The sequence below is a fragment of the Empidonax traillii genome, unplaced genomic scaffold (genome assembly GCF_003031625.1).
Source record: "Empidonax traillii isolate 1590-97213 ecotype Southwest subspecies unplaced genomic scaffold, ASM303162v1 scaffold124:size1682992, whole genome shotgun sequence".
NCBI classification, from domain to species: Eukaryota; Metazoa; Chordata; class Aves; order Passeriformes; family Tyrannidae; genus Empidonax; species Empidonax traillii.
In genome coordinates, this window is record NW_020955317.1 from 353,431 (window position 1) to 366,233 (window position 12,803).

The 12,803-nt window shown below is 44.3% G+C and overlaps 1 protein-coding gene across 13 annotated transcripts in view; it reads right to left on the bottom strand.

The window, feature by feature from the left end:
* PTPRT (protein tyrosine phosphatase, receptor type T) overlaps positions 1-12,803 on the bottom strand; it is a 436,407-nt gene that overhangs the window by 11,872 nt on the left and 411,732 nt on the right. For 12 of the 13 annotated variants that reach the window (XM_027883323.1, XM_027883322.1, XM_027883316.1 and 9 more), the window contains 7 exons: positions 11,573-11,649; positions 10,614-10,650; positions 9,515-9,612; positions 7,749-7,865; positions 6,337-6,491; positions 3,974-4,109; positions 2,589-2,738 (listed from right to left, as the gene is read on the bottom strand). In XM_027883323.1, the coding sequence (XP_027739124.1) occupies positions 2,589-2,738; positions 3,974-4,109; positions 6,337-6,491; positions 7,749-7,865; positions 9,515-9,612; positions 10,614-10,650; positions 11,573-11,649 (770 nt within the window). The remainder of the gene's footprint in view (positions 1-2,588; positions 2,739-3,973; positions 4,110-6,336; positions 6,492-7,748; positions 7,866-9,514; positions 9,613-10,613; positions 10,651-11,572; positions 11,650-12,803) is intronic. The other variant, XM_027883311.1, reaches the window with a different exon arrangement.

Genomic DNA, 12,803 nt, shown 5'->3' on the forward strand with positions numbered 1-12,803 from the left:
ATCTTAACAATGCATACAAAAATCTAAGAGAAAATACATATTTTTTTTTTCCTTTTAACAGGAAAGGCTATTTGTTTCATACATTATTTAGATTGCTACTTTCCTTCTGGATTGACAGAGGATGCTTCACTTACATAGTCATACCTAATCTCTGGGGTCTTGCTGTCAAGTCTTTTACTGTTATCTGTCTTTTCCACAGCTTGACAAACTGTATTTCTTTAAATATATTTTTCTTTTGTGTTTTCTGTTGTGGAGGCCTCCTGACAAACCAGTCCAGGTTGGTCAGCAGGGATCAAAAACAGCAAATCAAAGCGAACACATCTTAACACCAGCACATAAGTGGTGGTGGATCAGTGGCTATCTGATGTCATCCTGCTTTCTTTTGTTGTAAGTTCTCTTCCTGAGCGAAGCCCATGGAGTAAATACAGTGAACTCTTTGCAACCAGAGGAACACAAAATATTTAGGGGCCAAAAAAAATCTTACGAAGGGCTTGACTTCTGCCACAGAGAGGTTAAGGGTGGAGAAAAGAGGAGGGTCAAGCAATCCAAGGTGAAGGAATGTGTCAAAGTGTAAGATTTGAAATTATCTTGTTGCTATAAATTATGCAGGTTCTACAGAAAGGCCCTTGTCTGTAAGTGGAAGGCAGGTTGGATGGGGAAAAACCATGAAATCTCTGACAGTGCAGATAATCAGGCAGGTGAGCTTGTTAGAGATTTACTCCTGTCTATTTTACACCCTTCCCCTCTCTCCCTTGTTTCTGTACTGACTCAGATTACAAAAACTCTCCAGAACCAGCTTTTGTGCGTTCAGACAACATGTAGTGCATGAGAAATACATCCTGCCTTACCTGAGGGCCAGTGGGACCTAAACAATACAAACTGCAGCCCCAGATCTACAGTTAGATCAGCTGGTTCACACAGATTGCAGCGGAGATACCAGCTTTTGCATTAAATCCAGACAATTAGGGCTGAAGAACGCTCTGAGCCAAAATCCTGTAAAAATAGATCCTACAACCAGACAGACACCAAACCTCTTATGCAAAGTACGTTTGCAAAGAGCATTTCCTTCCCACAGGAGCTGCCAGTCCCTGGCAGCTCAAAAGAACAAGCGCAGAGGTGACAAATCTCATCTCATATCATGACAAAATACACCCAGCAAGTGAGGACTATTTTTTTTTCCTCAGTGGTGTAACAGCATTCGATGAAGTTCGGCTTCGGCTCCTTCATGCCAAGCATTCAGAACCAGGAACACTTTTATAGATCTGCTGTGCCTTGATAAAACCAGACCCTTTTTTAATTGAACTGTCATCAGTTGGGATCCGCTTTCTTTATCTCACTACACCAACCCTGATGATTCCCTGCAAGGCTTCAGATAAAAAACACACATTCTCCCTCTGCATAGAGAGGGAGGAAAAGAGGCCTCTGACTCACATTGGGGCTCCCAGAAGTCATTCTCTTGCTGTAAAAGATACTTTCCTGGCAAAGGGGGTGGGAATTTACTACAATTAAAGGAATCTTCCTCTCGCTGACTGCAACTGGCTTTAACAAATAGTAGAGGTCTCTCTCCTTACTGTCAAATTCACCTTGACCCAAATTTCCCACAATCTCTCCCACAAATTTTTCCCCAAAATTTCCCACAAATATTTCCCACAATTTTTTTTCCCCATACATTGGTGTTTGCTGAAAATCATAAAATCTCAGAATGGTTTGGATTGGATCATCTTAAACTCATGGGCAGGGACACCTTCCACTAGACCAGGTTGCTCCAAGCCCCATCCAGTCTGGCCTTAAACACTTCCAGGGATGGAGCATCCACAACTTCTTGGTTCAACCCATGCCAGGGCCTCACCACCCTCACAGGGCTGGGGGATAAGACTGGAAAACTTAGTTCAGTGTTCTGCAGGGTGAGTTCTCCACTGTGTGAGAGGTACAACCGCACAGGGCTCATGGCTTGAGTGTCCCAATTTATCAGGGTGGGATAAGCAACAGTGACAGCAAATGGTGGAGGGGTCCCCATTTCCTTTCTTTCCCCCACTAATTCAGCACTTGTGAGTTTGACTGTACATCATTTTGGGTCTCATCACCAGGTACTTGCCAAAACACCTGCAGTGAACTGAGAGATTCAGTTCATTGAAAAGTAGTAATATCTAAAATAATGCTCACTGAGCTCCCTCTCTCCTCTGTGTGGAAGGTTGTCAACAAGTTGATTGTCAAGACTTGGGAGCAGCATATGAGCCACAAGAAGGGATAATAAGCAACCTCGAGGCATAAATGTTTCTGCATAAATTACAGAAGAAAATGAACAACAGAATATTTGTTGAAATGAGAAGTACAACATTATGTGTGAGAATCAGTACCCTTGCTCTGCTGAAGTCACAGGGAAAAATTTTTTCTTGCCAAAGGGTGAAAAATCCATGCTCAAAAGCAAACCTCTGCCTGATCCAGGAGTAATAACAAAAATCATCTCAAATCAGACCTTGGCTCAGTGTCCCCCTTCTCTGCTCTGCTGGAAATTGTAAAATAACACACAGAAACCGATTAAACACCTTCTATACACCAACTGCAGTGACCGAGATATACGAAATTACCTGAAACTCATCTTTTATCTGGCTGGAATTGGTCTGTGGATCCAGTCTGCTGATGTTGTAATATATGGATCTGAACTCACAAACTGGAATGGCTGTGTTGCCACAGAGACATGCCTCCAAAATGGCATCATGGACAAACACGTACTGCTCCTGCACAGGAGAGGGGATGAGACGTTAAAATCATATTTAGAATACAGATCATGAAATATCACACTTTTTCCCCCCCTTAAATCATGCCCAATATGCATATTTGGCTCTGCTTCACGTGGAGACAAATTACACAGTGTGCTATGTGACAGCTTTGTGAGCATATTTCATCCATCACTGGATGTGAGGTCTCATGTATTCACTTCAAATTTACAAGTAAAATGGGAAGTTGCCACTCTCAGGAACGTCGGGACAAAACGGGGGTGGGCTGAGGAGGAAATCAGGGTGTAAAGCCTTTCTGTTCATAACTGTGAGGCAATGGTCAGGAATGGGCTTCTGATAACATAGAGAGAATCATAGAATTGTTTAGGTTGGAAAAGACCTCCAAGATCATCAAGTCCAACCATTACCCAGCACTGTCAAGCCACAAATCATGTCCCCAAGTACCACTTCTCCCTGTCTGTTAAATCCCTCCAGGGATGGGGACTCCATCACATCTGTCCCTGGACAGCCTGTTCCAAGGATTGACAATCCCTTGGCAAAGAAATTCTCCCTAATTTTCCATCTAAACCTCCCCTGGCACAACTCTACAGAAACAACTGTACTAACAGGTCACCTCCATTTATGTCTTCAGAATCCTGGACTCTCGGTGTTCTGGGTAAAGCTCTTGCCCTGAAGTAAATATGGAAATTCCAACAAAGTTGGAATTCCAACAGCCCTTCTCTGTTCCAGGCTATTGTCCTGTCCCTCAGGAGGGGAAGGCACTAAAGGACGCACATAAAACTCGTGCAGCAGGAGCACAGTTCCACAGAATCTGTGCAGCTGCCAGACACTACATGATGGAGCAGAGCTTGCTTAATCAGCACCCAGAGCTTGAATCAAGGGTGTTTTGTTTGTTTAGCTCCAACTGATGTACACGAGGTACTACTGGAGTCTGCAGTGTGCCTATGAATGAGTCATGAGAGGATTCGGGAGCTCTTTTTTTCCTGCTATGAGCATAAAATTAATCAGCAATGCACAGACCTAAACTTTTAAGGCTTGCCCTCCTGTCTGGGAGGCCCTGAGTGGCTGCCAGCGAATGTGATTCCATGCACATCTGGGGGCATGTTCAGCCACCGAAAGTTCTGCATAATCACAGCACAGAGCAATTGCTGACTTAATGAGTTGCTGGGTTGCTGTGGAACAGAGAAGCTGACAGAAAAGCAGCACCTTGTGAAGGGAGAGTTGCTGGCACCCACCTCTGTCTGCACCAAATTGACCCTCTGGGACCGCAGCTCTCGCACACAGTTAAAAATGTCCACCACGCCTTCGTTCTCTGCCATGTCGAGCATGATGTCGATGGCAATAAAGCAGCCTGTTCTCCCTGCCCCAGCACTGGAAAAGAGAAAACCAGGAGGGTTTGGGTGACCAAGGGAGCGTGGAGAGGCAGGGCTCTGTGGAGGAGAAAATAAAAGCAGCACACACACAGCTGTCCTCTCCTGGGAGCTGCTCCTGCTCCCCATTGTGTTCATTTATCTGTGTAGCTAAATCAGCTTAGGATTCAAGAGAATGAGGTGAAATAAAATGTGTTGAAAGGGAAATGGACCTAGGTAGCAGAAAGAAAAGCTTTATGTTACTTGACAGCAACAAAAAATTGTGTAAATGATCATTATGATTTTACAGGTCTGTTCACTTGCACCCCTCTCATCACACAGGATGTGGGAGAGCAGCCTCTGGGTTGCAAACAGACACAATTCCAGAGATTTTCTTCCATGGTAGTCTTTAAAAGACATGCACACCTTTACTCCAGTGGGGATGATGAAAGGGGCTCAGTCTTCCACCTCAAACATTCCTTTTCCCTTTTTAATCCAGAGGAGTTTTGAGTCCTGAGGAGGCTGACTTCAAGTTACAGATCGTAAAATCACAGAGGAAGGGGCTCAAGGCTACTCAAACCCTCCAGTTCAGAGCTCCCTGCTGCTTGTGAGAATTGGGCCATCTCCTGCAAAACTGTGTTGTCATCGTGTCCTCCTTCCCTCCCGGGAAATCATCCAAGCTGCTTAGGTGTGAAGGATAGAGAGAGGAGAACGCCTCTTCACATTACTCCCAAGGAAGGAGGAAAACTCTGCTCAAATCAGGGAAACTTCAGCTGCCTGGAAACTCCAGCAGAGCCGAAAGCAAGGAGATATGAATGACCATAAATTAATGGACCAGATTAATCAACTGCTGAATAGAGAGAAGATATTTTTCATTTGCGGAATTTTAATGAATAAGTGGCATTTCCTCTCCCTTTATCTCTCAGCTTTTCAGAATTTTAACAAATAGTTATAACATTTCTATATTTAGAGGATCCTGGCACTTCATAAATATCGAACAGTGATATTATCCAGCCAGGCATCGGTAGGGAGAATTTGGTAATTACCACTTAAAGCAAGTCATTAAAATTCAAAAGCAGATAAATAACACAGAGGAAATGGCATTTATTCATTAAAATGGGAAGGGTGAAAAATCTCTCCTTGCTTTCTTGGTGACAAGGAATCAGGTTGAGACACCTTCCAAGGCATGTCGTGGCACCAAGGTAGCGAACTCAGACCCTGAGCTCCAAATGAGTCCCTTCTGCCACCTCCTCAGGCTTAGCTGTATCTCATTATAAAACTGATCTGTTCCTTGCTAAAAAAAACCACTCCAACCAAATAAAACACCCACCCAATCCAAAACTGTTTTAAAAAGACAAGATTTAATTGATTTTCCTTTTAAAAATAGTCGTGGGATGTGCTCTCTCTCTGTCTCTCTCAAGACACAGTGTGGGAATCAGTGGTAATTCCCTGTGGATTGATTAGGGGTGAGATTTTGGGACAGCCAGCCCTGCTCTTCAGGCTTGCCTTCTTTAGATTACACATGCCCTGAGCCCTGCAGATGTAACTGCTGCTACAAACCCAAACTCTGGTTTCATAACCATGTCTTTCTTTGAATTTGAAGTCACTTAACTCCTTTCATTTACTAGCTGAAAGGCACTGGGCAGGTTTTTAGCCTGACATTCCCATTCCAGCTTCCTGGGCTTTCAGAAAGCCAAGGTGCCCAAGGGCTGGCAGCCAGACTAATATTTCAGATCACAAAATCATAGCACGGTTTGTGTTGGAAGGGACCTTAAAGATCATCTTGTTCCAGCTCCCCTGCTGTGGGCAGGGACACCTTTTACTAGACCAGAGAAGACCTTTGATGCTGGTACAAAGCTGAGCTGCAACCCATGTGGGTACAGAGAAGCAAAGCTGCTTTATAATTCCCTTTTTGTTGGCATTGTCCCTTCAGCCACACGAGGTTTGTTGAGCCTGGAACGGCTGTCCCAGATATTTACCACTTTCCCAGCTCTGCTACGAGCATCTCACAGAGCACAGGACACCAGGGGGTCTTCTACATTTAAAAGGCCCTCTCTGCCCTACTTCCATCGTCCCCAACTCACGCCAGATCGGCTCCAAAAGCTGCCACTTCAGGAAAGAAAAACGCATTCCACTTTGTTTCCTGGTGGGGCCCACAGACCACACCCTCGGACAAGGAAGGCGCAGGTTGGTTACTGCCAGGCAAAGAGATGAAAAGGAGGAGGGGCTCAGGTGGAGGGCTGGCATACCTGCAGTGCACCACGATGGGTCCTGCTTCGGGGGGGTTGAGGAACTTCACCTGGCGCACGAAGCCCAGCAGGCCCGTGGCGTAGCAGGGCACGCCGTGGTCCGGCCAGCTGGTGAAGTGGAACTGCCGAATCTCTCGGATCTCATGGTAGCCTTTCTGAGGAGACAACACAGCCTCTATTTTTCTTCCATCGGGCTGCAATCAGCGTATTCTGATCCCTGCTCCCTTCCCTCACACGGAGGGATAACAAACATTTCGAAAGCAGGAACGTGGCCGATCCCGCCTTTCGCTCCAAGAGGTTTTGAGCTGAACTCCAATCGCCAGCAAAGTGAGGACTGTGAAGGTGGATACCGGCTCCCAGTTCAAACCCAGCTCATCAGGCATGTCCAAGGGTGACCTGAGCCCCAGCACACCATGGCTGTGTTTATCCACCCCCCTCAGTGTCATTATAAACCACCCAGAAGTCACCCTTAAATCCTGTTTGAGGCACTGAGGAAACAGCCTCAGGAATGAACCCCCAGAGAGTGGGCATGTCCCACTCTCTGCAACAAATTCTCCATTTAAGATACCACTGGCAGGGAAAAGGGCAGAAACTGGTACCCACACTCATCACTTGGCTTTTCTGGCGAGATCAAGTTCTTGGTAAGTGACCATTGACACCTCTTGTATATGCCCTGCAAAGGGTAACCCCAAAGTGTTGGTCAGCTGTGACATCATTCAGGAAATGTGGGTGAAAACCAGCAGCAGGTCCTCTACCCTGTCAGGTTTTGGCATCAGCACTTCTCACCAACTTTTTCAGCGATTTAACGAAATATGGAGCTGATGTATCAGAAAGCTGAAACAATATTCCCAGCGTGGCTGAAGTTCATTTAGCAGGAATTTTGGAAAAGGTTTAAACCCACTTACTGGGTGTTTGGAAAGTAATTTGGACAGACCTGGAGTACTCTGACACTAAGGCTTCCAATTTTTAATTACAAGTAACAAAATCTTCCAAGTCGTGCCAATTTGGGGATAGTTTTTATACTCTTGCTTTTATTACATTCTCATTTCTGTTCAAAGGGGACCCTACCTGGCATCCAGTTTAACTGGTACCTTTTTTCATCTGCCATTTGCCACTGTGAAACTAGACAGTTATTATTCCTGGCATATCATCAGCTCTCTGCTGGCTTTTGGATGCATTTAAACGTCATGCACTATGGATTCTACTTTTGTGGTTACATCAAGATGTTCCTGTAAAATCATTTGCCCAAAAATGGAATCTCTGTCGAAAATTTAGTTTTCTGAAGTGAGACCTGTCCAAATAGTAACAGCTCCCATCTCCAGGAGCATTCTGGATATGTTTCCCAGAGTTCCCATTTCTGGACACAAATGAAGTGCTGCATCAAAATTTCAGCTGCCTGGAGACTTCCTTACCTTTTGGACCGTGAATGTCCGTATGACATACTCTGCCAACGGTTCTGTCTCAATCAATGTGACTTTAATATCTCCATAGACCTCTGTGTCATCTGGCCAGTATCGAACACACTTCACCTGGGGGGAGAAAAAGACAATACTGAGAGGAGCTGGCTCAGCTTGAATCACAGCTGACCTACATTTTCCTCCACTTTCCAGCTGAAGCCAACGCAAATTGAGCTTTCTTCTGATGTACAGACCTTGTCAAAATTAGCTGTAGAAATCAGATCAAAATTCCTTTACCAGATATAGAAGCCACAGAGAGGATTTTTTTTTAAAACATTTGCTCTGTTGTCAATAAAAATGCAAAGGGTGCATTTAGCTCTTTTTTTAGATAGTCTTCCTTGGATTTCCATACACATCCTGCCCGTAGATCAGATGTACCTGGCAGTCACTGCCACCACCCCCTTTGAGAAAAATCTGTGCTAGTGCTCTGTAATTCTGAACTCTCTGTTTAGCCAAAGAATTTCAGTTGATGGGGATTGTGGGATACTTGTAGACACACTAAATTTGTTCGGCTCTGAGCTGTTTCTATCAGATGTGGACACAAACTCGGCATTTCACCAGCTGTGACAGGCCTCAACTAAGGCACAATAAAGAAACCTCTTGAGCAGGCAAACACACCCCAGCTCAGTCAGTTCTGAAAGCCATGTGCAAAACTAACACACTAGAAATAAAAGCTGTGAAGCTCCAGAAGGGATATTTAGGCTAACAAAGACTATCAGCTTATTAAATGCTCTAGCATGAAAGAGTGGAACAGCACCTAAAAGCTGAAGCAATTAGCTGCTGCAAAGCAGGTTTCATGTTCCAGTTCCAGTCATAATTGAAAGGAGTTTATAAATATTAAATATGATTAATGTGGGCTTGTGGTGGGTTTTTGTTGTTTTGGTTTTTTTTTACACAGAGGCATTTATTTCAAACTGAAGTGTCAGTAGAAGGTAAAATAGAATAAATAACAATAAATGAACAGAAGCAGCTGGCATTCAACCATGAGATCTAAGGGAAAGCAAATTTGAATTACTAATGGCTGCGAGGAAACTGTAATTTAATTTTTTTCTTAGTACCAAAGCAATGCAAAGGGACAAACGTCAGGACAAAAATTTTAAGAACATCAGTTTCTGGCTGAGAAAGTCTCTAAACCAAAGAGGCAAGAATATTTTGGGGAAAGCCACCCCAGACCTGCTGCCTTCTTATCTCCTAAAGTCAAGCCTCCACCCTTTTGAGTTATCCATGTTTGCTCCCATTCTGGGCTTTGGAAATTACCTTGTGCTGACACAAGGACTTCTAGTCCATCTGAGAGAGAACTGGTGGGGGTTTAGGATTAGGACTGTCATTCAAAGAAGTCCTTTGATAGTTTGAGCACAAGCCTCACGTCCTCACCCCTACAGATTTTTAGAGAAGTATTCAAATCATAAGAAAAAGAGTAATTATTACAGAAGTACATTTTTCCTCCTGTACTGAAAAAGGAGAGAGCTTCTGAGCCTGCATAAATTTGTATAACTCTGCCAAAGCCCAGACTTATAGCAGGAAAATGACCCTTATCAGTATAGAAGGGAAGCAGTTAAGTCTTAGAAACTAAAGCATTTTAGGGAAAACTGAGACTGGCCAAATTAATTTCCTTACTACAGGAGGCAAAAGGCATTTTGCTGCTGAGCTTGACTGAGCAGCAGCATCATGTCAAACCCAGGGCAGCCCTGGCTTTACACAGTGGGGAAGCAGCACCTTACCCTGCCCACTTCCACCAGGTTGGTGACCATGACAACACTTGCAGAGTTTTCTTGCCAAATCATCCTCCAGAAATCCTTCACTGTCTCTTGCATCGGCCCTGGGGCAGGAGAGAAGACAAAAGGACATCTCAAGACAGTGCAGCGAATGCCAACAATTCTTTCCAGCTGTTCTCCAGCCACTGTCCTGTTCCCACAGGATCCTCCTCTCCCTCTCAGAGCATCCCTCTCTGATTCAGGGTTACAGACAGGAACAGCCTGGAGCTCTCTGAGAACTCAGACCCTTCCTCACAGTGGGTATTTAAGTGGATATTTCAGGTTCCAACATTGTGGCAACAGAGGTGCTGGTGGGGCTGGAGAGACTGGAGGTGGCTCCAGTAATTGTGTGTAAGTGGTGGGGCATGGATGCACCCTATGGTGAACCTGTAAGTAAGGCTGGATAGAAATTGGCATTTGATGTCCCAAAAAGTTCTTCCATTTCACACTTTCTATTGATTAATTATGAAGGAGGAAGGAAACATGCAGAAATTAGCCCTTTTCTGAAGTTTCCCCAGAAAAATTTCAGGTTCCAACACCCAAATAGCCAGTGCTGACAAGAGGTTTATCAGACTAGAGCCTCTCTCTGACTTTCTTTTCTACACTGGAGGTGAAATCCTTCTACTGACTCAATTCACACACTTTGCTCATACTCCATCCTCTGCATTCTCTGCCTTCCTGCATCCCCCATCCCCATCCATCCTCAAATACCAGTTTTGTTCTAATATCTTTCTTTACTCTTTCAATAGGGACAAGCCAGCAATGAACCCATAAAGCAGAAATTAGGAATAAATAAAATAATTTCTGTGAACATCACATTTTGGGTTAAGAATGCACAAAAATGAGGACAAATGATGGTAGAGGAAGTGGTCATGGCATAAGAGTTGGGCCAGTGATGCAGGAAAACAGCCCCCTGGTGTAAAGATCAGGAGTAGGGAGGTTTGTAATCTAACATGAATAGTCACCTGTTCCCCAAAACAGGTGATGTCACCCTATAAATAGCTCCTCAAACAATTTAAAACAGCAGCGGTTTCACAATTATTTGAACACACAAGAGTGAACTTGCCTTGAGTTGCAATGTAATGGCGAGGCCGGTGGTACCCCTGGAGAAAAAGAAAAAACAGAAATGCCTGTGAGATCCCACGGGAAAGCACAGGGAAAAAACAGAAATGCCTGTGAGATCACAGGGGAAAGCACAGGGAAACGCTCAGGGAAAGCACTGCATGGATTTGATACTCTCCAGGTACCAACTGCTGCACTCTGACAGGGTATAACTGGTTACTGAATGAATAAAGGGGGCAGCCAGGTTTCCCTGGGAGATTTTAAGTGAGGGTATCTTGCTCAGGCTGAATAATAAAATTTCATCATGCCAAAGAGAAAATTGGAATGGGCATTTTTAAGCATTTCCTCAGAGAAATGCAAGTCCTGTGATTAACCTGTGGGTAACTTTGAAAGCTGACATCTTCTTGTTTGAAAAGAATAAAGGTATGAATTTGCCTCTGTGTGAAAATGCTGCCTAAGTGTGTTTTTTATCCCTTAAAGAAACTATTCTAAACATTTCATGTTCCTGTGATTTAGGAGCTGCATACAAGAAGTGCATGTTCATTTGATCACTGAGTGTGAGAGGGAGGCTGGCTTTCAAATGCTGTTTTGTAACACTAAAAAAAAAAAGTCAGTCTATTTACATGCCTTCTGCACTACAACTTTGTAAGTAGCTGGCAAGTCTCAGATACCCACTAATGCTACTGTGAGGGGCTGATACTGATTCCTGCATCCATCATTTAGCCCACATTCCACTTATGTTGGTGGATCTGTCAAACAGAGGAAATCTCCATCTGCCCAGATCGGTCAGACAAAATAAACTGGAGACTGAGAACCTTCTCCCTGTCACAACACGATGCCTGTGTAACGTTCAGCTGTCACTCATATCAGATCAACAGTCTGTCCCTATGTCAGAGGCACCAAATTCCTGAGCAGGCTCGTCACAGGGGTGTTTGTCACAGGGGGGATGTCCAGGAGCCTTACATCGATGTAATTGGCATTGATGTAGTCAGAGTGAGGGTCCCCATCCAGCAGCTGCAATCTCACTCTTGAGTGATCATCTGAAAGAAGGGAAGGAGAAGAAGTGACAGTAACGATAAACGGGAGTTTCTAAGTGGTTTATGTGCTGATTCCTGCAAACGGGCATTGCAGAAACACAGAACGTCCCGAGTTGGAAGGATCATCCAAGTCCAGCTCCTGGCCCTGCACAGGACAACCCCAAGAATCCCATCACGTACCTGGTAATTGGGTAATTCAATATTTACAATAATAAAACAATGAATAACATCATATGTATCCCTGTTCCTAAAAGCCCTTTATGTTGTGTTTAAGATGCAGTGTTTAGATCCTTGAGTCAGTCATGCTCTGTGTTCATTAAATTTACTGCTGTCACCATAATCCTTATGGAGGTTTGAGACAGGTCCCAAATGCTGCCTGGTGTGGGAGTCTTGGGACAGATCTTTGCAGGGTGTATCTCCATTACAAAAGCCATTTTCCAACTAGGAAATTACAACCTCCCTGGCTTCATCTAATTTATGGAAACCGAGGCAAAAGCTACAACTGGCATGACCAGGATAAAAATAAATAGGTCACAACAGAGGTATAGAAGATTAAGGAGGGTAAAATGGCAAATTAAACCCTGCAAATAAGAATTGGGGCAACCCAGAAACCTGAAGGGAAACATGAGAGGAAACCAGAGCAACGTTCCTTTACTCAACCCCCAGAACTCACGGCGGCAAAATGGCATTATTAAGGCAGTGCTGAAAAAAAACAACAAAATTAGAAATGTTCATATTTTCGAGGAGGTTCAAAGTTACTTCAGATAAGGCAATAAAACAGCAGAGATCAATCTTTTCATCTCCCAGCACGCTCCACAGTTCAGACGCAGGAAGGAACTACCCCAGCGGGCAGATTATGTCATGATTTTCCACCAGGGGAATAGTTTGATCTTTCCCTGGAACAGCTGGTGCTGGGCTCTGTCACAGGAGATACTCCTGAGCCAGGCTGCTGATGTGATTTGCTCTGGCAATCCCAGCACTGGTATGAAATTAATTGCAGAACTGCTATCTAAGGGCCAGTTGCTTGGCAAAGGCTCCCGGGTTACAAGGGTCACTGCTGGCCATGCTGTGTTCATTGCTAAATGATTTTTTAAAAGAAGTATAATATCGAGTCCATTAAGTTTATTTCCTCCCTACCAGCTATATAGACCGTAGCT